The 27,746-nt window shown below is 38.1% G+C and overlaps 1 protein-coding gene across 1 annotated transcript in view; it reads right to left on the bottom strand.

The window, feature by feature from the left end:
• The window catches only part of arl15b (ARF like GTPase 15b), a 104,412-nt gene that overhangs the window by 36,924 nt on the left and 39,742 nt on the right, over window positions 1-27,746 (bottom strand). Inside the window, exon 4 of the mRNA XM_015012409.2 lies at window positions 17,290-17,498. Coding sequence (XP_014867895.2) covers window positions 17,290-17,498 — 209 coding nt within the window. The remainder of the gene's footprint in view (window positions 1-17,289; window positions 17,499-27,746) is intronic.

Genomic DNA, 27,746 nt, shown 5'->3' with positions numbered 1-27,746 from the left:
AAGGCAGTATTCCAGTTCACATAAAAGAAATTGCTTGCCGATGCAGATGAGCACCTCCCACGCAGCTACCTCACTCTTCTCCTCGCTCCTGGCAGAGCATACCAGTTTCCACCTGGATGGTCTTCAACTATGTGCCAAGAGGATATCACAGCAGCTCCATATCCTCTGTGTGACAGTGTAATTCCCTCTGCCCTGCAGCAATGTCTGCAAAACTCAGACAGTTTACATGTTCATGTAGCTACATTGCACTGGGGAAGAGAGAATTGCCAAGTATTTGGTGCATTCATTTGGTTTCTGGCTCTGGTGAGTTTAACCCCACCGACATGCAATAGTGCAAGTGTATAAAACTTAAAGGGCAGATCTTTATCAATAATTCAGACAAAACAATGTTGTTCTACACTGCTGAAGTGCAAAATAACAATAAAAACTATACTCAAGGCTTAAATTGGTGTAAAAATATACCAAAAAGAATGCAATATATAGAAAAAGTATCATGTTGAAATTGAAAAAAAAAACAAAAAAAACAATGCATACAATAATGTCATATTTGATTTCACACTTGATAATCGTGTACAGAAAACTAGTCAAATTCATTTCAGTCACTAAGATCAAACATTTTAATTAAATCTCTTGAAAACGAGCCCAGTCCTTCAGATAACTGACAGTTGTATTGTTTTGTTTAAACTGAGATGAAATGCAACACGGTTTCAGTCAAACACCGCAAAGTATACAAAGCTGCAAGATTATTAAGGATTGCAAAACCCCCTCTGGATATCTGCCTATTGAACAGGCGGATAAAGAGAAACTGAAATAGACCTGGAATGCCAATATCCGAAGAAAGGTCTTTAGAATATAAAAAGAAAAAAATATATACAACACGTTTCTCAGCCACCATCTATCAGCAAGGCCTGATCTATTTTCCCCAGTGTCCATTAGAGATGCAAAGCTGAATGAAATTTCACATACCGGTTTGGATTAGCAGCATAAAGTACTTGAGTGTCATTTAAAGTCACAGTAAGTCCCGGCTCAGGTCCTACTGTTTACAAACACAATCTCCAAGGCTGCATAGCCTTAATAAAAACAAACAACTGCAATATTTATATAAATATGTCCTCAACATTATCATTTCTATTGAGCTGAGGTCCCAACCACTGTTCGTGTGTTTTAAAATCTAAATTAAGAAAAAATTAAAAAAGACAATATGTCGCTAAAGTATCAACAGACAGCGAAACTCATGCAACCTACCAAATACTGCCATGTGGATTTTTGGTTAGATTTATGAGCCGAGCCCAACCTGAAATCCGGGCGGTGTCGGGCTAGAAATACTTGCTTGATGGTCGGGTTAGGCTGAGGCTTCTGTGGCACACTTAATAAATAAGCAACCAATACAATACAGAGAAAACCAGATAATTGAGCAAAGAATGTATTACTGTGTGTTTAGTATTGTTTATTTATCTCTTGCAACAGTAGCAATAATTATGGTTTTCTTCTTTTAATTTAAATCAACTACATTGTGAGAACATGTTTTCTTTACCTTCTGAAAATACTTTGATACTGGAGGAGTATTTTCTCCAGGGTATTACACTCTTATATTGGTCAAATACTGGTCCAAATTACTAACTTTACTTCTGAACTGAAATACTACTAAACAGATTGGAAATGGAAGTGCTTGACAACTCAATACTTTACAGTCACACTTTTACTTTAACAGATTCCAAAACATTTCAAAAAATGACTAGAAGTTTTTATTTCTTTGCCAATGCTATCAGACAGATAAAAGGACACAGTAATACATATGTTCACTGGTTTCTAAACCGATCCTCTGTTGCATTGTGCACCAAATGGCCCCTCCAGCCTGCACTCCGAGTTAAGGCTATCAGACAACTAAAGCTGCAAAAGTAAAATGACCTAGTGACTGGTAAAGCTCTTGGGATAGTTTCTGTCTGGTTTCTGGGATCATCTATCAATTTGGAGTCTGGACTATAACACACCACTGTTACTTGGCTGCAAACTGAGTGAAGCTTAAACCTAAACCTTTACATCTAAAAGAGAATACTACTTAAAACAACAAAACGTGTCACATGAAGAAGCTCTGACCAAAAAAAAAAAAGAGAGAGAGAGAGAGACAAAAAAACTCTTCTGAAAAAGTCTGCATTTCACAATTTTACAGAGGAACCTTTTAAAAAATTAATACATTTAGCTCAGAGTTTCTGAGAACACCCATAAGGCAGGGTTTCTCTTAGATCTCCATCCATTTCCGCACAAACTTCATCACAATCCAGCCCTCCTGGCCTTTGGGTCAGCAGACGCACCGATTACCAACAAGTCCTTGACACAAGACAAATCTTAGCGCTTTCATCTGTGTCGGTGGGTTGTCCTTCAAAGCCTCGTTACAGGATTGGCGATTGCCAATTAGCACAATTAGCTTTTGGCAAGCCGCCGAGGGCATCACATGGCACCAGCTTTACGCTGATGTTACCTGACAAGCCGGCAGATCTATTATAGCTGCTATCACAAGGGAGGAGACGTTTGCAGAATGAATGAGAAAATGAAGATTTTCAGAAAGCACTTGATGACTTAAACTTTAAATTATCAAGTTCTTTCTGAAAATCTTCACTTTTGAAAATCCCGAATTTGACTGTTAAATGTACCGTCTCGTATTAAAGTGAAAGCGAACACGATTTATTCCGTATTCTACAAATGTGTATGTGTAATGAAAAAGCAGTGGTCCCCGAATAATTTATATAGTAGGCTGCCCCACTCATTGTTTCACTCACGGTGTTACGATATTGCGCCCAACTGCTTTCTGGGTAACACAGACCAACCCCGATACGCTGCTGCCGCAGTCTCGGCGGCAGACGTGTCCCTTATTTTGATTTCTGACAGGTGGCAACCCTAACGTCGACCCAAACAAGCTTAGCATTTTCTTACCAAACCGAATCTCTCGAAACCTGTCCTTATCCAGCTGTCGGTAAAAGTTCACGAGAAAAAGCCGCTGGTGCCGACCGCGGCTCTCTGCATCACTCTGCAGCTTAATGAGCTCCAGCTGCAAATGGCCTGAGTCACACGGGCTGCTGCCCTCTAGTGGGCAAATGAGGAACCACATTTAGTGTGTAAGCTACGCCCTATGCAGGTAACAGTACTGCTGCCCAATGTATTAATCCTACATGCGGGCCAGACGTTATTGATTTAGAGGCTGCGGGCCGGATGAAATTTGACCACGAGCCGCATTTGGCCCCCGGGCCGGACTTTGGACATGTCTGACTTAAAGTATTCAAGGAGTTTTCATGAAATCACTAATGACAAAAGAAAACTTTGGATGATGAAGTTGCAGGACATTTTACTGACCCAGCAGTGCTTAACTGAAATCAAAGAAGCAGATGCTACTAATTTAGGAGGGGAAACTCCGGTCTGAATGTCACTGGAAAGACAGATTATAATCTTAAGGAAGAGTTGGTCTTGTAACGGGCCTGCTAGGTTTAACTCATGGTTTCTATAAAAAGACAGTTGTATATCCTCCGCTGTCATTTGCTTTTTTTTTAAGTCAGGGTCCCGGCTGGTTTGTGAGACTCTGACCCCTAATGTTTTATCCAGAATACTTGATTGAGGGGCTCCCATATTAAAGCCTTTTGAAGAGTTGAAAAACATCGTCAAATAAAGTGACTTTATTGGGGGAAATCTAACCCAAAGGAAAAAATACTATGTGGATATAGTACAGTAGGACAGCATCTGGAAGTAGTTGTAGCATGAAGAAATGCAAACAGTGTGTAAAGCTGTAACTTCTAAGGATGTATCCAAAAACACTCTTTAAATGGTTATAAACAGGAGGTAATGAAGTAGATTTTGTGAAAAGTTTAGTTTTCAAAATACTGACCAGTTTGGATAGAGAATTCAATGCTCTGTACACCATTTATCAGTGGCCCCATGTTCTCCAATGATTATTTGCATATTTAATAAAAAAAAATGCTCCAAACACCCTGCTGTGTCAGTGACTTTAAACATTTGTTATGCTGAGGGGAGTGAATCTTTGTCAGTGCAGTTGGCATGTGAATAATGCAGGAAATTGTAATACTACTTGCAACATTTTGGTAGCATATAAGTCAAAGACATTGTGCATATTTGTTATATTTGTGGTCTCTCTCGGCTGTGACTGAATTTTTTGTCTTTATTTTTTTTTTTGTCTGACCTTTTTTTGAGCAAAACATCAGTTCCTGTAACCATCTACCAGTCTGACTGTGATTGGAGGAATGTTGGCCTCACTCCTCACCTCCAGCTGTGAGATGCTTAAAGCATTCCTCATATGCACAGCCTATTTTAAACAACCCACACTGTCTCACTGGACATGGAGTTCTGAATCTCCAGCTTTAGACTATAATTCACACAATGGAATAGTTGATTTCAAAATTCTTCTAAGACTTCATTAAATATTTTACCAGCCTAACAGCTCCACTCCTCTCTCCAAGCACCTCAGAATATGAAACAGACATATGAATGGGTAAGAACTGATGATGGAGTGAACTGACCAGAACCATGTGAGGCATTCACTGGCAAGCATATTGTAATATCCCTTTAATGGTTTTACAGACTTAAGAAAAGAACACTATATCTTTTATTTATCCATTAAAAGTCTCAGTGAAATTGAAAAAGTTTTTTTTAGAGAAGTGGAAAGATTATTTTCTAGCAAAAAACAAATAGCTTTTCTGCACATGCTGCTAAACAAAATTTCTCAAATGCATAAAAATCATGCATACATCTGAAAGGTGAGGATAATGAGGCCTAAAAAAACAGTACTGTAAACAGCTGCAGACAGTATTTGGCTGTTAGAGGCCGCTCACTCTAAAAGTACAAAATGTTGAGCACATCTTAAGGAAAACTATAACGAGCTCGAAATAAATTAAAAGCAGCTGTCCATCATTTTCTCAGCACTTATGTCACACAGCTTGAAAAGGCTGCGTTCATACATGCCTGCCACACAGAGGTGGTTTAAGAAAAAAACAGAACAGTGAAAACCCTGCGGCCTGGATACAATTGGCGTGTGGATGAAAGAGAGCCAGACGATGGGCAGAGAGATAAGCAGAAGGGGAGGTCTAGGGCACTGATGTTCTTCCACAACACCCATTCTCATTTGCAGCCTTGTGTTTCCCTTAGCCCTCTCGCTTTTCTTCAGCCCGGTCAGGGTAATCTCTGTGCCTGGCTACAGTTTCTAAGGTAACACTTCTCGAGATAAGTATCTCCTCTCAAAACAAGAAGCCAGGAAGTGTTCCATCTGTCATGAGCACAATTCACCCATTACAGTGGGTTTCTTCGTCACAACAAATTCACTTTTTATTGTTTCCTTCCCAGAGAATTTGTGGGAGTTAAGTATTTTCTTTAAGAAAAAAAAACTTTCCAGCTGAAGACAGCGAAGAAGTAAACCGCAGGTTCTATGTATAAAGTTATTCACTTGTGGTTTAGCCGGAGTGCAGCTGCATACCTGAGGGTGAGCTGGAAATGGACCACAAAGCAAAATGCTGTGTGTTTGTGGAGAAAAACTATCCTAGAAAAGGTCTATCAATGTGAAGTTGTTTGATTTCCACGGGTGTGCACTTCCATGCATAAATGAGGACATCCGCACAGCTGCTCATGGACAAGCGTGTTGCAACACACCTTGTCTGACAACACTCAGGCATATCTGGAGGTCTTAAAGAGGAGACAAGTTAAAAGAGTGACTTAATTATCTGGCTTGAATATCAAAGACTCTCAGACGAAAACATCTCCATCTCTTCTACACAGGCTCTTCCTGCTGTCATGGTATGTCTTCTCAATAAACAGCCCAAAAAGGGAAAAGTTTGCAATCTACATGAAAGTCTCTGATCAATTGCCATCTCCAACACCTTATCATCAGCTGTTATTGCACTGGGAATGATCAGATCCTGAGAAAGGAAACCATAATGACCACAATAACCCGTAATACACAACTGCAATTTGAAGCAGAGAAACAAAAATCAAATGGACGGCGGTTATACATGTGGTTTTCCTGATAAAATCAGACATTCATGTGCCACCAAAATTATATATACATATGGAAAGATATTTACAAGAATGATATAAGTATTTTCCTCCATTGCAAGTACTGGCAAGTAGCTAATGATTTGCCTCCAATCGGTTATGATCATTTTCCAAACCTCTCAGATTAACTGTAACCCAAACTGAAAAGTAAAAGGAGGACAAAGCACAGTGAACGATACTTCACTACTGAATTTGATCCAATTTCAGGACTACTACTAATTTCAGGACTACTAGTCCTGAAATTGATCCACTACATCTTGCTGCATTGTTGCAGCATAGAAACACAGTCATTGGCCAAAACATACAAATGAAAATAATGGTTTCCAACAGGAAGATTACATGAGCTATAAGATGATCAGTTCAATCGATATATCAATTGGTAATAATATTTTTTGGACTACTCAAATCGATACCATAACTTTTTTTGGGAGGGAGGTCACAGCCATCTGCCTGAATGAAGGTGAACGTGATCTCTAACAATTCTTGGGACAACAAACAGTGACAGTCTGACATCTTTATTTCAGAACAAGCATCAACTTCTTTGGCAAAGCAATATATAGAAGCATGTTTATTGAATCGGAACAGACTGGCCAGCATTCACTCCCCACATACATCAGTCAGCCTCGGACCTTTTGCCCTGTGGCTGTTACCCAAAAGTGGATTGGTTCAGAGGTCGAGAACCCCAATGTGGCAGCATGCATTTGGTGTAGTAGTGCTACTGGCAGTAATGGTGAGTAGACTGTGTGCGGTTTTATTTTGAAAAACCCATAAGTCTGTGTATGCGTCCTTCAGTACAGTTGTATCGAATGAAGATATGGAGTGAAAGTGATTAGAAAGCAAGTATGTGAAGCATGTGAGTTGATATGGAGGAGGGAGAGTCCAATCTGTTGGGTCTGTACAGTAAAAGATCACCATGCTGACTATAAAGCCAAGGACAAAGATTTTCTTAGGAATCCAATGGTGTGGGTCTCCACTTTCTAGTTCAAATTTTCCACAGTGAGTGGGCTTTAAGTGTGAAACAGCAAGACACAAGAAAGGAAGGGCACAAAGTACAAAGAAAGGATGTTATGAAGCCATGAAGATAATAAAGATAAAGACAGAAAAGACAGGTAGAACACAAAACAGGATTGAAAGAATCTTGGGAATAAGGAACAAATGGTAAAAATGAAGAAATTAAAAACAAAAAAGGAAGGGCCTTAGAAAGAAAATAATTTAAGGAAGCAAACAAAGAAGTACACAAGGAACAAGTAATTAAGAACAAAGGGAGGGAAGAGGAATGAAAGGACACATTGAACAAAGGAGGTATGGAAGAAAATAATATTTAGACATCAGAGAGAAAATAAAGTGTGAAAATACAAATATTTTCCTCATATTCTTATTTTCTTTTTCCAGTCCTGGTAAATACTGATATTCCATCCCTTTCTAGACTGTGCAAAAAGCCAGACCTTTACTGTAGTGCAGATGTGTATAAAAAGGTGCAGTCCATCTGTCTTGTCACAACATTTAGTTAGAGCCCCGGGAACAGACACAGCATTTATCCTCAAGATAAGGACTGTATAGTAAAATGAACGTTAAACCTTCTTTATGGTCAGAGTTAGACATTTGCATGGCGGCAGAACATGCTCAAAGGAACTCTTAGCATTAAGAAACAAAGAAAAACAATCTTAAAATGTCTTTTCAAATTATCTTTGCAATCCTTCAAGCTATAAACCTAGGGAAAGCCAATCTCTGTGTTTATGCTTACAAATGGCATCTTGTTCACAAATGTGCACAACCAGGCGTTGTTTTGTGGAGCACGTTCTGTCATTTCAGTCAGTTATGCGAAAACCCCAATTCTGTAAAAGTCTGTGGCGCCCAGCAAGCAGGGACAGCAACAAGTCTGAAAGTTTCTCCTTTTTTACAAGTTTTTGCAAGGTTAAACACAGAGGTAGTAAATATTTCAAAATGGTAGATAGACAAACAAATGGCTAAATAGTTACACATGAGCCCAAACTTTGTATTTTGAGTTGCGTTGGAATGTCATCCATCTATAGACTCTTCTTCTACTACCAGGTGTTAAATACATCCAGATTTTATGTAAATTTTAAAATAAGGACTGCAGTTCCTAATCTCAAGTGAAGGCAAAAAGGAGAGAAAAGCCAAGAGGCCGTTTCTCATGGCCATTGAGACAACTGTATAACCATGGATTAAGCTGGTTGATCAGGAAGGCAAAGGTTTGAACATTTATCAGTCGGCCCATTACAAATACAAAAGAAAACTCAGATATTGCAGTAACAGAACTGTAAAATAAACATACGGGATTTAATATTAAGTATTTTGCCAGAATCTCTACATTAGAAAACAGGTGTGAAATCACACATCCTCCAGACTCACTGCACGTCTCCGTCTCCACTCAAGTAGAAAAGCTTGCTAGCCCCCCACCCGAGTTTCAATACAGCATCCCCACTCTCCTGATAGTTCCCAGTCAACATACACCCCTGTAACCCCTACCTAAAAAAAATCCTTGAAGAGGTCAACAGAGAGATTAAGACCCTTCAAATGGGGTCATGGAGATCAATGATCAAACAGAGGGTGAGGACCAGCCCACCATGCCCCCCACTCCACCCACTTCATTTCAGAAAGCCTGATAATAGAGACAAAAAGGCTGGCTAAATATTACTTCCCCACATCATGACCCAGTCACCTTCTTAATCTCTGAAGGTGGCCTCGTCCTTAGCTGTCACTGACCGCTTCGGTGAGGGCAAGTCAGAACATGTCTACTGGGGTAAAATCTCAAATATTAAAAGGTTAAACTCAATCACATCAACAGATATATTATGAATACTACGAAAATATAATGCCTCAGGTGTATATCCTTCACCACATTAAAAACAAATCAAACACAATTCACAAGAGTAATTAAGACTTAAAAGAAAGGGTGAAACATAAGTAATTTAGTAAATGTCTACAGATGAAATACAAAAATGTAAAGAGTTTTCTGCTTTGAGGATCCAAGATTAGACTAAAAGAAGGCGCAAACATTTAAAGTACAATTTTATCAGTTCTTTGATTCACATTTCTGTACACAAATGGATATTCAAAACCGACTGCCTATCAAAGCACTCCACCGAGTGAGAGTCAGTGAAGAGAAACATCAGGGCTCAACTAGCATTCAGTCAAAAGTCAAATGACTGCAGTGGCTGCATTTTGTTTTTTCTTTTTGCTTTTTGGCTCATTGTCAACAGTGATGTAAAGACAAGAAGGTGAAGTGTAAGCAGTAATTTCTGCCAGTCATATTGAGCCCATTACTGCAGAAGAGGGTGCAACACTTTATTTGATTAATACCCATTTAATGTATTGTTTGCAATGCAGCACTGGACAGTAAGGAAGAAAGGGAGAGAGATTAAAAGCTGGCAAATATAAAGTTTTCCAAATGATGCGTTCTGGAAGTGAGTCAATTGCACAAGAAATCAGACTGATTAAATTAGTTTGGTAGCATCTAAAAGACAAATTTTCTTTCAATGTTTTAGGGGAAAAAATGCAAATAGTGAAACTTTTCACAAATACTGTGGAATTATGTTCCAGAATAATCTGCAAACAGTTGAATCTGCAAATACGGAACCAAGAAAAGGTTGGGATCCACTGTAATCATTCATTACAACACCACTACAAAACAGAAAGAAGTGTGTGAATAGCCAAGAAGCTTAGACTTTTTCTGCAGACGCTCCACTATCAGACTACACTGCCCAGACTTTGACCTCTTTGACCTACACTGACCAGACTTTGCATGAAGGGCCTTGAAGTGGCCATTATTCTTCACACTCTTCCAACACTCTTCAGGTCATCCTCTCTTGGGACACTTGGGATATCCACTCACCTGGGAATCCAATGAACCCCATATAGTTCTTTTTTTTTCTCTGAACAGAGTCCAAAGTTGGTAATGCCTGAGACTCTATGCATTTTTCTGTCTGCAATAAAAAAAACTGTAAGGGACGGCTCATATCCACTCAGTCTATGACAATTCAAGGAAGGTGTCAGTACACTGAGGTAATCAGTGGTATTTACTTCACTTGTCTGAGCTTTATGTCCTGTAGATAACCAGTCAATTTCTAATCAGATAGCTTAACATTTGGATCTAGGCTCCTGTTAGAATATGCTATGAGTCCAGTGTAACCAAATAAATTGTGAATTGATAGATAAAGTTAAAAAGTAAAATAAACAAAGTCTTCTTAAACTACACCCATAAACCAAAAATGTTGGTTAAACGTATAACTCAATTTCAGAATACTAGCATTCTTTGGTGGGCATTTATCAGCAAACTACACCTAGACTTGGTAATATTTGCACACTAGTTTTTGCAGAAGCTACAAACCAAACCAAAACAAAGATTAGGACAACTCTTGAGATTCAGTTATGGATTCAGCTTGGCCAGTCCAACACTAGGTTTTTTATAAACTAAGCAACTATTTAGTTGATTTGGATGTGTTTGGACTCATTATGTTGCTGAAAAATGAAATCCCTCTTCATCTTCAGTTAATTAACAGGCACCTAACAGTTCTGGGTCAACCTTGACTGCTTTAAGGATATCTTTACTTATCCACCTTGATTAAAGGTGTCAAATGGAGTAACCCCAGATCAAGATGCTGTCACTGAAATGTTTGATTGTGACTATCCTGCTCTTTTTTATGTTCCAAATGCACAAATGTGGCCCCAAATGTCTGTATAAAGAGACCATCATAGATTCACCCACAAGCTTTCACAAAACTTTATCAAAGTCTGGATATTTTGTTTGGTAGGAAAACATACCATCTTCTAAAAGCTGGAATTAAATTAAAAGAATTGATGCCACATTATAAGTAGAAAAGTCTGGAAATCACCAGTCACATTTTTAAACATTTTCTACACTTGAAGCAACTATCCTTTCAGGCAAGACTGTGAATTATTAATCTAAATCATTATAGTTAAACCTATATGTGAGAAAATACAAATAAAAGAAAATCTTACAGTTTGAATAAAAGAAAGGGATTTAAAAGAGTGTTTTAAAGAGACTAAAACTAAGTATTAAAACAAAGAGCTAAATGGTTTGCAGTACGGCATCCAGCCAAAGATGACTTAATCTGGTCAGTGCAGATGCTAAATTTCACTTCACCACTCATCAGATGGCAATTCAGAACATGCATGATGCTTTTCCCACCGTCTGTCACCCGTTCACCATGTGTGTGTCACATTCATACATCCACAGTATGGATGTGTGACAACAGATTGTAGATGAAGTCACGTTCATTCTTTCTACTCTGCTCAGCATGGGCCATATCTCCATTCATCTACCATGAGTTGTACTGATTATATAAACTTGTAAAAGGCATTATGCCACAAAAAAAAAAATCCTACTTGGCGTCATTAAAGGCACAGAATAACAGAAAAAAGATTGATGGGGAAAGTGCTTTACGTTAGAACTTCATGTCCCAGAGTCTTTGCTTCAAGCCCACAGCAGAATTTTCTGATGCAGATCTTGAAAAAAACAAATGGTAGAATGTGCTTACGACTTGATTTGACTTCTTTCAACAGACTTCAGCAGCAGCCAAAAGAAAATATTTACTCCGTCAGGAAATTCAATCATAGGATCAGCTGAAGGCACAGAACATGGTAAATATGAAACAAATGATACCAGCAGTGATGTGCCAGCAAACGCCTACTTGGATGTAGATTTCTGCCCACCCTCCCACTTAGAGGACCAAAAAAGTTATTAGTACAAAAGGTAAAAATGTATTTGATTTTTGCACAAAATGAAGCAAAATGCTGGAACATTTGTTTAAAAAAAACAATTGGATTAACACAAAGTTACTGTAACTGACTTAATTCTGCAAAAACAACCTGATCACCTTTGTACAAAACGAAGCTCATGAGTGTGAAGTGACACTGTCACGATGAATAAGTAACGTCAGATTCAGTTTTGGTACACTCAAAACAGATGTGTTCCAATTTCTACCAGGCACTGCTTTCCTTACAATGACAGAAAGCATAAATGGATTGTTAAGGACTGGACTGACTTACGTTCTGTGGTGTGTGTGTGTGTGTGTGTGTGTGTGTGAGAGAGAGAGAGAGTGTGAGAGGGACAGAGTAAAAGACTGAGACTGTGAAAAGAAAAAGAAAAAAGAGCGAGAGGGGAATGGAAAAAAAACATGCATTAAATCATCTAAATGACGATGTTTCGGTGTCTGTCTTCAGTCCGGGAGTGAAGCTGTTCTTGTAGCTTTCAAGGTTAGAAGTTACAGCTTGACCGTTTTTCCTCAGTGTACTGTGGGGTTGTTGTTTTTGACTCCCACATTTAACAATATGACTCAGTTCATTGTTTTTCCACCCATCACGGCGTGCATCATCACTTTCATTCTGTCTTCTATCTCTTCTTCAGATAACACAAATGCCAACAGAACCAAAAAGACCTCTAACTCTGTTCACGACACCGATAGCATTTTCTAAAACAAGAGCCCCTCATGCGTGCAGTCCATTAGGCCCCCGCCACACAAACAGACCTGCTTTGTTGAGGTGTTATATCAACAGGGTGACCTCCCCTCTACTCCTCCCCAGCTTCCTTGGGCCCCCCAACAGCAGGAGATTGATGTCAACAAGGAATTTTGGTCCCACGTTTTCTTCTGCCTCCTCCAGACCAAACGCTGCTCCTAAAAAACACTTGCTCCAGCACGCAGGGCCCCAGTGAGGCCCATTACCATCAACCTTACTGCCACCTTCTCCCAGCAACAGGTCTACACGAGCGCCAGATACACCCCAAGTGAACAAGAAGCTCTGCAGAAAACTTCACCGGGAAAACCAACCATGTGTGCTTACTTGGGGAAATAAGCCGCCTTGTTTTATGAACAGAGTTGTTGCTACGAGGGGAGGGTCAGCATGGTTGCGTCATCTGTGAACCGTGTCATCGGCAAAAGAGCTGCCAAAAGAATTCAGACCTGCTAAAATGTGACCTTGTGGTGCTTGTCAAACATTCACAAGAAACAAGAACCTGCAAAGCAGCTGCTGGTTCTACTGATCCGCAGAGCTCGACAAGGAAGGAGAGTTTGCAAAAACAAAAATCACATCCATGTTGACGCCATGTAGCCTCATCGGTGAACCGATTCCAAAATGCAATGAAAATGACATTCAGGAATCCAATGATACAGAAAGTGGCTCCAAATATTTCAACCCATATAAAGGTTTAAGTAAAGTGTTCATATTGCAATGACATTCTGTGTGTAGCAATGAGACTGTGGGTTGCAGTTTTTTTTATTTGCGTTTACGGAATCTTCAGTTACCTGGACAGGGGCGTTTACACAACTTAGGCAAGCAGAATAGTCCTTCATCAGTCCAACAGGTTTTAAATTATTGAATTAAATAGATTCAGCAAGAATATGTATAGGCCTAAATTACAAGATAAAAGTGTTGTAAACCATTACAGGAATAGCAATTAAAAGCCTCTGTATGTCCTGGATATCACATTTACATATTTCAGATTACCCGAATAAATGGAAATGTAAGTTCATAAAAGAGAAAATTGCAGAAAGTTTTTTTTTTTTTTTTTACAAATTAATCTGGTGCCATTGGAAAAAGTAACTGGTGAATTTGGCCCACTCTTTGCAGATTTATTTTAATTCAACAATACTGGACAATTCACAAGCATGAATTTAGTTTTTAAGGCCATATACCACATCTTGATTGCATTAAGTCCAGACTTTGACTAGGCCAATGCAAAACTGTGATTTTGCTTCATTTTGGAGTCATTTAGAGATAGACTTAATTTGAATTATCTTGCTAAATAACCTAAGTTGACTTCGCTTTAGATCTACCATTGATGTCATAGTTTTTGTGATCTTTTGACCTACTTCATGTTGTCAGACAGGTCCTACTTAAGTAGTTTCTTGATTCTACAAATCTGGCTGTATTCTGGCATGGATTTGGTGAGTGAAATGAAAAAAAAAATGGTAAAATGTACATTTCACCAATTATATTTCAAGACAGGCAACATTGGTTTGAACGTCTTCCTTCAATAAAAAAGGAAATAATTTAAAAACTTCATTTTGTATTTAGTCAGGTTATCTTTGTCTGACATTAAAACGTGTTCATCTGTAGGCAAAGTAAAAAGGATGGAGAGATACTTTTTTCACACCACTGTGAAATCAATTTACACTGACAAAAGTACTTGCTTTGTTGTTTTCTACTATGCCTTATTGAAGTTACTAAACAAAAAGAAGAAACCGATCTGGAGACAATGATATCTTTTACAGTTTGTCCATTTTTTTTTCATATAAGAAAAGATCATCCATGACTCACTGAACATGAGGTTCTTTCAGTGACAAGGCATGAGTCAGAAGATAAAGTGTTCAACAGGAACAAAAGGTGTAATAACGACATTCATCCCATCCTTTCTTTAACAAAATGCTTGGGTTGCGTCTGTTGCTCTCCTCATGGCCGATAAGTGACATCATGATAGAGACAGACGAGTGCTTTACGTGCTCATTGGACGTGTGCAATTGGTAACCGCTAAACATCCTGAGAGGATCATTCGGTTGTAATTCTATTAGGAAGTGGACTTAGTAGTAGGATCTATTATCAAAGTTGAAGACTGAATTAAATTAGGCGTGACTCAACTTTCAGTACAAACTTTTACGGGGCTTTTTCATGATGTGTTGATGTCATGAATTAAAAGCCTAACAGCCAATCCGTCATGCGTATGTGAACTCACGTGTCAGCAGTGTTTGTGAACTGTTCTGCAAAGTCAATACTTCCTAAGACTGATGCAATAAAATATGCCAGAGGAAACATCATGGTAAGACCAGTGGTTAATGTGGGGGGCTCAGACAGTATTATTTGACTACATTAACGTCGGACAACAAAAGATCAGTCTTGCCGAGCTTAAAGCAGGCAGCTGCTTTTTGAAATAGAACGAGATTGGGGGGTTTCCGTAACTATTGTGGCTTTGGCTCAAGAACATAATGTCTATAATAATTACTTAAAGTCATATGAACTATATCAGGGGGATTAAACTTTTAGAGTCACAACAGAATCTGGAATATAACCTCTCTCTGCCGTTTCCTTCCCATCACAGATTTCACATTACTGTAAAACAGCTACACTGGTGGTCCAGGCTGGGGAATACAGATGGCCTTCTCTCCAGGCATCCTTCAGAGCTATCCATCTAAAGTGTTCAATAGGCCTGCAGATGATGCTTGTGTGTAGATAGGTTTGCGTGGGGGAGTTTGTGAGAGTGCAGGAAAGTGAGGTTACAGACACATGTGTGAGCAACTGTTCAGGGAACGCTAGACATAACATCCAACAACAAAGGGCTCCTTCTAAGAGGGAATTATTGGTAGAGCTTGATGGGAAAACAGAAAGGAGGGCAGAAAAAAACTACATGCAATGCCTTACTCTTGGCCTTTATCATATCTTGTCACAAAAAAAGCACACATTTCAGCGTGTTTATTGGAATTGCATTTAATAAAGTGACACAAAGAAAGGCAAAGTCTGCTTTGAATGAAAGGAATTGACAAAAGGTTTTTAAAAGGTTTGCAAATGAAGATCTGAAAAGTGTGGTGTAAATTTTTGCCATGGCCACCTGAGCTACCTTATACAGCTGCAAATATTTTAGGATGTGTGTCTAAAAACTTTAAACACATAGGGACAGAAAATGTTGCAAAACTTTCTTTAGAAAATAAACTTAAATTCTGTCAGATCGGGTGGAGTCTCAATTTATCTTAGGTTTAGACTTTGGTTAGCCCATTAACATATAGGATTTGATTTAACCATTCCATTAAAGCTATGGCTGTATGTTTAAGATAGTTGCCCGGCTCCAAGGTGAACACCTGAGCCAGTCTTTTGCAAACTAACAGGACTGGCTTGCATGTACGCCAAAAGGTTCCCTGTGTACCTTGCAGCAAATTGCAAACATGATATTTTTGGCTTTAATTTAACAACTTTTTTCTTGCTACTCTTCCATAGAGGCCAGTTTTGAGGTGTTAATAACGAATAGCTGTCCCATCGACAGATTATCCTGCCTGAGCTGTGGATCTTGGCGGTACTTGTGGCCTCTTGGTAGATCCTACGATTAGCCAAGCCAGCAGCATGGTTTTTCAATTTTCAAGCGATGAACTCCACAGTGCTCTGTGTTTCATTCAATGCTTGGAATACTGCTGTGTAACCTATCCCTGCTTTCAGCCTCATGCCTGACATGTCTGGTTTGCACCTTGCATTCATAATGCAAAGGTTTGTAAACTTGGCTAAGGAACTGATTCTTTCTGAGGAAGAATGAGTGTAATGTCAGACATAACGTATTCAACTAGATATCACAGTGTTGTTTCGTTAAGAAACGTCTCCTTACTTTTGCTATTTAGGAAAAGAGATACTACTTAAAGGTTTCTATATCATAAAATACATTTTTAAGAAAGAAAACATTTAAGGGGAAGGAGTGGAAGGGGAGTTTGTAATTTGGCACATAGATGTTTTAACAGAACATCTCTTTGAATTGTGTCTGAAGTGGAAACAGTTGCAGAGCACTCAAAAGGTTACGTATGTTATAAAAAGCTATTGTAAAAAATAGCACAAAAACGAGTGTAAAACCTTGAAAATTGATTCATTTTGTTAATCTCTTGTTAATGCAGACAACAAGTCCTTAGTGCAAGTAACAAGTTCCTGCACCTTCAAGCTTTACTTTAAAAACAGAATCATCCTTCCACATTCATACCAATGAGCAATTTGAATCAACAGTTAGAACAGAAATTAGTAAGAGGGAATTAAATTGATTATAATTATGCCACTAAACTTTAGGAGTTTTGACAAACATTTCAGTACTCACTGTTGCTTAAGAGACTAAACCTTATTCTGCTCTATTTAATAAGCACTTGAGAGCTCTTGTTCAAGGCCTGACTCAGAGTGTAAGCATGATTTTTTTTCCATCTACAGATAATCTTAGATAATTCTTTGGAAAACCTCTAATTACAGTGCCTTACATGGATTGTTTTCTCTAAAACAATCCTAATTGATTTTTCTGTGTCAACAAATTTAACGTTAAGACAATACTGCACACTGAACTTGTGCCAAAGGGCATCAAAAATGTGCAACATTGATGTTACTCTGCTATAACGTCCGAGATATGCATGATGTAGTCTTCCTTTCAAATGTGTAGTAGAGGGGGGAGGGGTGTATATGCAAAAGACAAAATAAAGTTTGTGCATATGAGAAGAACCAGCAGCAACAACAGGAAACAGTCCAGTTCACCTGATTTGGTGCTCTTGCTGCAGGCTTGTCCTGGTGATTGGCGAGGATGAGGAACGGCAGTGTGCAGAGCTGAGGGTGCTGCAGAGCTGAGTGGAGCTCATTCCGCGCTGACTCAAGGTCCTCGTCCGATGATGCGCTATCCAGTACAAAGATTACGCCCTGTGACCCCTGGTAGTAACGACTCCAATATTTCTTGATGTTGTCAGCTCCTGTAGACACATAGAAGAACGGTGAATCGGTGTGTTTACTAACATGGGATCGCAACTGCTCAAGGTTACACTAATTCTGATAATGGACAATAAGTTATCTAAATTATTAGGTCATATTTAAATGCTTATACAAGAACAGGAACTCTTGGATACTAAACAGCTTAACATCTCGAGACATTTTCACCTCTGTAGACGTCCTATTAAACTAAAGCAGTAAAAACTGTTCCAAAACCAGCAGCAGTTCTCAGATCTGCTGCTGGTTTTTATTAAGTTCTAACCCCAAACTTCACACCAGGCAGTTGGTGCAACCTTTCTTACATATGATGACAATAAAAGGTTAATGTTTTTCAGGTCTTTTACAGTAAATTCTGTTAATTTTGACCTTTTCTAAACTAGGCGTAATATGCTTAACTCTGAATACCTAAATGTTTTATGTGGTTTTCTGACCTGGGATGTATTTAATAAAATAACTTAAATAAAAATAAATAAATAAAAAAGAACAACAACTATTAACATTTTTTTAGAAAAAAAAACAAACATAAAAAAACAAACATCAAATAATAATGATTCAGGCCTCAGATTTATACTGAGATTAAATTGCATATATAAAAAACCATTATCTCATTAGGAGTAAAATGTTTGTACTGGATTTTTTTAGGGGCATCAGAAAGAAAATACAAATACAGGTCACACTTTTTAGATAAAAAAAACAAAACATTTATGGTATTGTTTATTTCAGTATCACTGCTAGGGTAAATACAGAAAAGTGAAATCAGCAATTGTCATGTGACAAAATGTGAAAAATCTCAATGGATATAAATACTTTCACAAGCACTACATGTTCAAGTAAATTAAGTTTGATCTAGTTCCCATTAAAATATATAGTTTTTCTCATCTAGTAAATTAAGTTAGAAAAGCAGAGTTATGTAGACAAGGAGAACAAGATGTCCTGCAACAGATGGCATGGCCCCCACCGAGCCCTACTCTCAACATCATGGAGTCAATCTGGGATTATAAAAGGAGACAGAAGCAACCGAGACAGTCTAAATCCACAGGAGAACTGTGGCAAGTTCTCTGAGGTCTTTAACACAACCTTCCAACAAAGCACCAAAAAGTTTTTATCTCAAGTTTTTCCGGCTTTTCTTTTATGGAACATTCCTGTCATCTTTAGGAACCATATGGCTGTATGTACTTAGACTTGTTACCACACCAAAACTCCCTTTGTTTTTTTCTTGTTATATCAGCAGTCATATGCAGGTGTCTGTCTTTAAAAGTATTAGTCATTAAAAAAATTAAAAAAATAAAAAAATCAGCAAAGAAAAGTTGCAGTCACAACTATGTCGTTTATGGCCAAATTAGGAGATTAAACTCTTTCAAAGCAGATATTCTGGCTTGATAAATCCAGGTCCAGTAAAATCACAAGAGAAAACGTGTTTTGATATTGTTCAAAGCAACTAAAGCTATTCATGCAGATCCCAAACTCTATATTATTAACTTTATAAGGCTTTTTAAAACTTTGTTTTTACAAATTAAAAAAAAGTTTAAAACGAAAAACAAATGCCTTTTACTCCTTACCTGGAACCCTCACTACTTGTCCATTACTAAGAAAACTCTTATAACATTATAACTGAATGAACAGAAAAAACAAAATGAGCCCAAAGTCTATTTGTCAAGGCAATGAAACACAGATAAAGAGATTTTTTTTAAATAATTCTGTTCAACTGAATTATTTTTTGAAAATATCTAAGTCACCCTCATGGGTTTTAGAACAGTTACTGATGATTATGATGAGGTTACTGGTTTCTTCAAAGGCTAAACATGTAGCTTAAATTAGCAACAACTGTGAATCTGACACATACTACAAATATTGGAGCAGCTTTTTGGAATAATGTTATTGCACACACCCATTTCTCACCTTTTTTTTACTAGCAATAAATTACTTATATAACAATTTTGTAATTTTTTCAAAATCAAAGTGAAAAAACAGCAATGACTGAGCGCTGATAGCCATTACCTTTTCAGATCCAAGTTAAACTAATAGGAACCATGTCTTGCACGTTCATATCCTCAGTGGCACTCATCCTCTGAGCACTGGAAGAGCTTTCCCCTCAAATCTGTTGTGAGTAACCAAAGCCAGCTGCTGATGTTCAGCACATTTCTATCAACTTTCAAAGCAAAATGAGAAGACTTGTGAAAATCTAAAACAGACACAGCAGAGTTTTTGCTAACTAGTTTAGCTGCCTGATTGTTTTCTGCCAACATCAACTGCTTTTTTCACAAGAAAATACTTTCTCTTTTTTGTGTGTTGACTGGATCTAAAAGCTTGATGCGTAGTCTCAGAAATTGTCCCGTCACACTGCACACGCAAGTATGATCCTTATCAGAAGAAGAATGCACCATATTTGGACAAAACGATCCTCCTCCGTTCGCTGAGGTTACTTCCTTTGTAATCTTGCGAACTGTTGTTTTGTGTTTTAGTTGCTCATAGTATTCAAACTGCCAAGAAATGACGAGCTGTGAGGCTGTCAAATGTTTAAACATCACACAGTCCTCTCACTGACATTTACCTCCCTTCCCTTCATGCTCACCCTTCCCTTCCCCGTTTCCTCCCCCAGTCAATCCACTCACACCTCTCACTGGAGTGAAAAGCTATCAGACAAAGTGGCACTTGAGAGATTGTCTAGGAAGTTTCGTCTTTGCCTGGAAATGGTGGAATGTCTGTCATGCTTCTGGATCTTGTTGGCAGCTTCTGCCACCTATTGGTCTGACAGGGAGGATTTCTGAGGATGATGTCATGCCACAGCATCCTTTTAATCAAACAGGCACATCATGAGTAAGACCTTTCATCTTTTGGACAATTTCTTTTTTTTTCCCTTTCAGTAATAGGAATCTGATTACTGCTTGAAAATGCATTTAAAGTGGAGGTTTTTATTTTAAGTAGGAGAAAAAGCCAAAAATGCCACCGGAGAAGCGAGATGCTTCTTATTGACTGTTCGAAGAAGAAGCCAACCATGAAATGAAAGACTCATCATCTCGTTCGACCCATGACGGCACAAATTAAATAATGAGCGGCTCTCCAGTGATAAATTAACTGAGACATGAACTACGTTGGAAGAATTACATGAACAAACAGGAAAAACATGAACTCTATTGCAATCATCTGGCCACTAAAAGAACCGCACACCACGAGGTGAAGTCGTCAGGTATGCGAGTGTTTCAAAGAGCGGTTTTCAACAGCCTTTGCACTTCTTTTGACTTGATATATTAAGCCGCTAGGTTAAAATGTGGGCGCAAGGGGCAACAGTACAAGATGATTGTTGGCAAACGCAAGGGCGCCTTAACTTTTAGTTAAGACTACAATGATGTGTCAGCTATTTTTTTAAATATTAACATGGTATTTAAAAAAAAACCTATGTTAACTAACTATGTTTAGTTTATGTTTAGTATTTTAAAAAATAGCTGACACATCATTGTTTGTAAATCTTTTAGAATGCACATGTGGATTAAATCCATTGTGAGATAATGAGATTCACCAATGGTTTTTGGCTAAAAGGCACCCCCCCTCCTTGCACAGTTATATAATTGAGCCACAACACATGTTTCATCTTACTTAGTCTTAACTAAAAGTTAAAGCATCTTGTGGTGTTGCTTCTTCTGTTGTCTTACTGAAATATTCAACCCCAGTGAGCTTTGTCTTAAAAATGAAAAACTTTCCATTTCATTTCGGATTTTTGTGATTTTTTTTTTTTTTTAGGGGGGGGGTTCCTTGCAAACAAAATCATAGATTTTCTGGTGCTAAATTAGAAATATTTGCAAGGAATCCAAAATCTGTATAAGAAAACGTCAATTGTAATTTCCTTTGTTGGTCCAGTAAGTTATTGAAAGGTGTGCAAAATAATTTTCCCTCACTGCAGTGGAGAACTAAAGGTTACTACTGCTTTGCTCGTGCTTTTGCATGACGGTAAATGTAACTTTTTTGTTTATAGCCGTATTCATCATGGAGTATAACTGGTGGCAGCTGAAGTAAGGCTGAAGCAGAAGCATGAAAGAAGCAGAGGTTAGGCTAGGCTTTTTCGTTATCTGTCATTTTTACTGACAGGTTAAATAAATAAAAAATCCATGATAACCTATTTTTGCCCGTCAGTTTCATTCACCCCTACTTCGCTGGAGAAAATTCTGTAGCATGGACTCCTATTGCACAAGTGTTCCTGTCCATAACTCTTCAATGTGCAGTCAGATCCCGGATAGCGAGATACATTGAGTTCAGGTTAGAGACGTTACAAAGATGGGACTTCTTTTTTTTTTTTTTTTTCCGATTGATCTGTGTGCAAACTTTAATATGTGTGCTTCTCTGCACCAAATGGTAGTGTGTGGATTGTAGTCCATCAAAATGACGTATGATATTCCGATTTTTTTAGTCACAGTGTAATAATTCCAGTCAAAGATTGAAAATACTTGACTTCTGAGTAAAAGAAAGAAATACCCATCACTTTCGGGTGAGAGTTAGGAGTCACTTAAATCCAATGTTTTTGACAATTTTTGTGAAAAAAATTGCAATAAAGCCACAAGTATAGATTAATGCAAAAAAAAGAAAAATGTGGGTTGATTTTCGCTAAATTTCACAAATACGGAATCACCAAAAATGGACTGGAATGAATGGAGTAGTTTAAATAATAAAAGGTCTAAAAAAAACAAACAAAAAAAAAAAAAAACAAGACACCATTTGGTTTCCAGCTGGCTCCCTTCATGCTGTCACTCCTGTGGTTGAAACATTTGTTGCCAGCAAGCAGGGGTTGCCTAGTGGTATCAAGGTTGGAAAAGGTAATGGTTCAAAAACAAAGCTATTTTCATAAAATTTTTCCTTTTAGTTTAAGGTTTGGTTTCACTGACATGTCACTCAAAGGAGCCAAGTTTAGAATTGCTGCATTTAGTGTCAAGCAACACCTCTGCCCTTCCCCTGTTTTTCACACCTGAGAAGATCTCACAGCACAGAATAAAACAAAGAGCACTACTGAGTCCGTTTGTAAGGGAGGGGAAAAAATGCAGTCGTCATATTTTTCAGTCAGCTGACCAGCGGTGTGCAGCAACATGTTGGTGAGGGGTAGGGCCGAGTGCTGGTAAATCAATCTAACATGTCCTAGAATATAATGACAAAAGGACTTTAAGCAGTTGGGAACCATTTGAAGATTCTGAAACCAAAACTTTTTAAAACGTTGCTTAACTCTGAAAGTCATAATAAGCTGGAATGCTGGCAGCTGTTTTTTAGATTCATAATTAGATTTACTAAGTCAATACTCCAATACTCCTCCAAGTGCTAGTTTTTGGCCATTTTTACTTTAACAAGTATGCTGCACATACCTTTATGCTTATAACGTCAAAAGCTAAAAATGCTAAAAAAAAAAAGAAAAAAAAAGAAAAGAAAAACACTGCAGGCACTTTAATGAAAACCAGATTTGCTTCCCACAGAACATGAAAAATGGATGAAAAGCTGGTAACTTTTAGTGAGAATTTGGAATAAAACAAAGTTTGCTTGTAAAGTGAAGAGAAACCACCTCAGCTGTAGATTCAGACGTCAAGTTGATTTAGCGTAAACGTTTCCTGAGCGGAGCTTAGCTCAGATCGTACCTCCGTCCTTCTCATCCATGCACATAACTGCCAACAACTGTTTATGCAAACAATTTGGCTGTTTATTCACTGCTTGTCATTCAAACCCCAACTCTGCAAAGTTGAGCCATTTTTATCACGTGTAACCATGACTGCTACAGCTGTTCGTAGTTAGGAAATGTGACCGGCTGAAAGTGTAATGATACTTCACCACATTATTGATATTTATAAAACATGCTACACAACTCCATTTAACACTTTTCCTGTTAAGCCAGTGTGGACAGAAAATTAAAAGCACGTTTACGCGTTTTCCGTGATTTGAACTTTAAACCTTGCAGACGCAACATCAAAACCTGAAACATCACCGTTTTGGGATGTTTCAGAAATCTGACCACCGAGAGCCGGTTTGACAAATCCCTCCCAAGATACTAGTAGTAATAATAGTAGTATCTGTCTCGCATCATTCGGTCAGCATCAACAGGGTGAACTACATCAAAGACGACGATATCCTTGAAAGAGGCCCTGAAACTGAGATCAGTTTCGTTCAAATCCTCAGAACTGTGAAATTCAGAACAGCAACTTCAGTCATCGGCTTTAAACCAATGTGGCAATTTACAAATTACTTTACAGTTGGAATAGCTTCCCTGCTAGGCATACGAGCCCACACTGTCAGGATACATGATAGCGTTAAAGAGTCACATTTGATCTGTGATGACTACCTTGCACTGGTTTTGTTTAAAGACGGGCCTGCATACTTTCATCGCCTGCTGTTAGTTACAGGGAGCTGATGGATCGTCTGTCATCTCACTGCATCCTCCTCGTCTCTTCCTGTGTTCTTTGTGGTTAGATTTGCAGTGGCAAGTTAAGTCTTAACATATTCCGACTCTGTATGCTTCACCAGCCCTGAATGCATTCTTCACTGACATCAGACATGCATGTGTTCATCCAAAAATAAAATCAAATAACAGGCTTAAAATGACATGGCAAAGCTATTTTGTTCTACCTACAAATGCTTTCTTAAACAACCAGGTGCAAATATTGTGCGGTTTATTTAAACAAATCAATCCTCCTTAAATCCCAGAGCGCAACTCCCAACCACAGCCACAGCACTAAAGAACAACAGCAGTGAGTTGTGATTATTAGGACCATGTTATCAGCTGTCACTGCGTGACATGAATGCACACTGTGAAATTGCCCGTCTAGACTCGACGTCATATCACTATCCCCACACACACACACGCACGCACACACACACACACACCAGAGGTGCCCTTCCCACCTAATCCTTATACCTGACACCAGCCAAGTAACAAATGCTTGTGGGACAAAAGATCAGCAGATTCAAATTCTCAACGTGAAGCTAATGAAACAATCACATTAAACTTTCATGAAATAAACACAATGAAAGATGCATGGCAGCTGTACATTGTTTAAAAATGAGAAAGCTAAGTTTTTTTCTTACATCGAGATCCACATTTTTGAAAAATCCAAATGTGTTCTACGAGTACAAATGTTCATAGAATGCATATAGCGTTAAAATACAGACCTCTACCTTTCAATTAGGTACATTTATTTATCCCTGGTATTTTAAAATCACCAGTACTGCAATTATAACCTGTGTAAAATATAATAATAAACAAATAACCAAATAATTTTTGCTTAATATTTCACTTTGTCAGGCCAGTATCTATGAACTTCTAATTTCAATGCATCACTTTCTACTTCTATGAAGATGTCTTAGCCATTCTTCATAGGATTTAACATACTATTCAAATAAGACAATTGAGTTTACAGTGTAAAGTTAAGGAAATTGTGACAAGAAGACATTTATTCATCAGCATATGTACATGTCTCCAGTTAGAGCAGTTAATAAGGAGTATAGCTGCTCTGATCAAAGATTTCTGACCTCCATGGCAGCCATTTCTTTTGAACCTGTTCGGTTCAGGAGCGTCAGCACTCCTGAAATGTGAATACGTCCTTGCCTCCCTAGCTGCTCTTCTTCTGCAACGTATACATTTATATTTGACCCACAAACTCTTAATTGAGATTGATTTCTCAAAATATTGTTTGATTATTATGACAAATATATTTTAAATCCAGCTTAAGTGAAGATGTGAAGAAAGAATGTTGAGCTTTTATTTTGAAGTTGTGTAAAATATTCACATTGTGAAATTGTTTATGGTATAATAAATTCATTTTGATTTAGTAAGCCATTTATATCCGTTTCTTATTGTTGGATCGTTACCTACGGGTATAAATGGATAACTATATTAGAGCAAAATACACATTTCTGTTATGATGCTTTCAATATGTTCTCACTTTAAAACATGCTGGCACACCATATCTGGGTTCCCATGTACATATAAACAAATGGTTCTTTGCAGAGCTAATGTGGATCAAAGATCTTAAACAGAGTATTTGAATAGTCTTTCAAACATCGGATTAGATTGGATTTAACATCATAGAAGCTATGAAGAGTCTAAAAACTCCAAGACAAATCAAAACAGATGTAGAGCCCAATTAGAGTGTTTATGTCACGGATCAGGGGTGCAATGCCAGCCATTAATTTGTAGTGCTTTTAGATTGTGTCCACTATTTTATTCTATCTAAAATAAAAAAAAAAATATGGATAATGGGTGTGACAAAAGTTTAAAAAAAACAAACAAAAAAAAACACTCCTTTTAAAACTCAGCTTTTTCGTACCTCAGAAACCCTTCTTTCCTCAAAGTGGGTCAGGAAAAAAAAAACACACATTGAGGAATACTTCAGTATGAACTTCTTGTTCCTATACTCACTGAAATGCAAAACAGCATAAAATTAACCTGCCAGCTCGCTTGCTTTACAAGAATAGTGTGGTACACCAAGAGTTGAGCATCAAAATGTACAAAAACACGTCCGTTTAATCAGAAAACAGTCCGAGGAGTTCATTGTGAAAACTTTTTGAACGTTATGCAACAGCGCCAACACTGTCCACTTCACATTTACGTCACGCACAAACGGAAAAAGAAGTGTGTGCAAAAGATGTCAACATTTATCTTCACACTGAAACTAAACCCAGCATTCAGCTCCAAATAAACAGTAGCCAGTTAAGCTGTCATACTCATGCGCATCATGTGCTTGCTTCTACTCTCTCCAATGCACACAGAACAACATAAATCGCTGAAGTTTTTGTGCTCTGCGTTATTTACATGAGGAGGAGCAGAACCGTGGATATTCAGCAGGGGGCTGGCAAACAGAAAAAGAGAACCGATTTCATCTTTCTTTGCTGTGGTGGCAGCCTATACCATCATCTCTAAATCAGAACTGTCATCCGTGGAATGAGTGTTTTGCCAACCACAATAATGTTACCACCACCAGACTAGGCTCAACCCAATCCAGTAAAACTCCTTTTGAAAACCGCCTAATGTGCTCTGTCCAAATTTGGTAGCATCCTTGTTGGTGGTCCCTGCAGTGCCTCTTTGTGTATATGCGAGTCTGAGTTTCACCCTTTCTATTCAGGAGGCTAGTTCAAGTTGAGTCTTATATAAATATGCACTGCACCTGTCATACAGTGAAAACAACACTATTTTTTTTAAACTCTGAACCAAACTAACTAATCTAATTTATCTTCCAGCTGTGGTGCTTTTCAGAGAGACCGAACTCTCTTCAGGCTTCCTTGAAAAACTGCATTTGTTTTGGTCGTGTATTTGAACCTGTATCTCCGCTTGTTAAACAGTTTCTGTGAATGCTGTACATTTCCAGGAATACCAGCGTGCAGATTGTACAACCACTTCAGAAAACCCTAACAAGGTGCAAGATGCATGTGCACACGTGCCTGTTCAGAAGGTGGGTCTTCAGTTTCTACAAAAGCTACAGACAAGCTTGCATTTGTGATCACAATTTATTTATTTATTTATTTCAACTTTTTCAGAAAAAGAAAATCTGAATTATGACATTTTCATGCAATTCTTTTTAGTTTGGCAATATTTTTGCTTAAAACCGTCTCACTACTAGCCTCCTTCCGTCCTATAGTGCTTAGGCAGTTGAATTTTCGTATTGGTTGGAGCATAAAAGCTTGGTACAACTTCATCATAGAAGTTGTACCATAAAAGCACAGCCCCCCCTCAGTTGGGAGTAGCAAGGGTTGCCACGGTGACTGGCAAGTATTGATCGATAGCTTTCCTTAAGAGTTAAAAATGTGCAATTTATTTGCAATGTAAACACTGAGTGGAATGGGTCCCCTCTGCTCTGACTATTGGTGAAGCAGTACTGACGAAGCAAGAGAGGCTGTCGTCCTGACCACAGGCTAGATAAGCATTATGAGATCTTCAATCGCTTGTGTCCTTCTGAGCAAATTTTCTTGTTTTATCAAAAGTTTTTGCCAATGCATTTGAGTCCTGATGGATTCTAGAAGGCTGGCTTAATGCTACTGTCTTTAGCATTGCAAGTAGGGCTGTTGTAAACGAATATTTTAGTAATCGAGTAATCTATCGATTATTCTTACGATTAATCGAGTAATCGGATAAAAAAAATTACAAAATGAAATATTGGTAAATCTGGCATAATACCGGTGTTACTATCAGATATCAATATCAGTCCAATTTTTCATATTTGAGCATCCCTAACAGTTGCTTTTTTGTAGTTTAGAAAACTAACCTGTAACAA

The sequence above is a fragment of the Poecilia mexicana genome, unplaced genomic scaffold, assembly GCF_051168715.1.
Source record: "Poecilia mexicana isolate PSO_F unplaced genomic scaffold, ASM5116871v1 scaffold_9, whole genome shotgun sequence".
Classification (NCBI taxonomy): Eukaryota; Metazoa; Chordata; class Actinopteri; order Cyprinodontiformes; family Poeciliidae; genus Poecilia; species Poecilia mexicana.
This window is presented reverse-complemented; position numbering and strand designations above follow the sequence as displayed.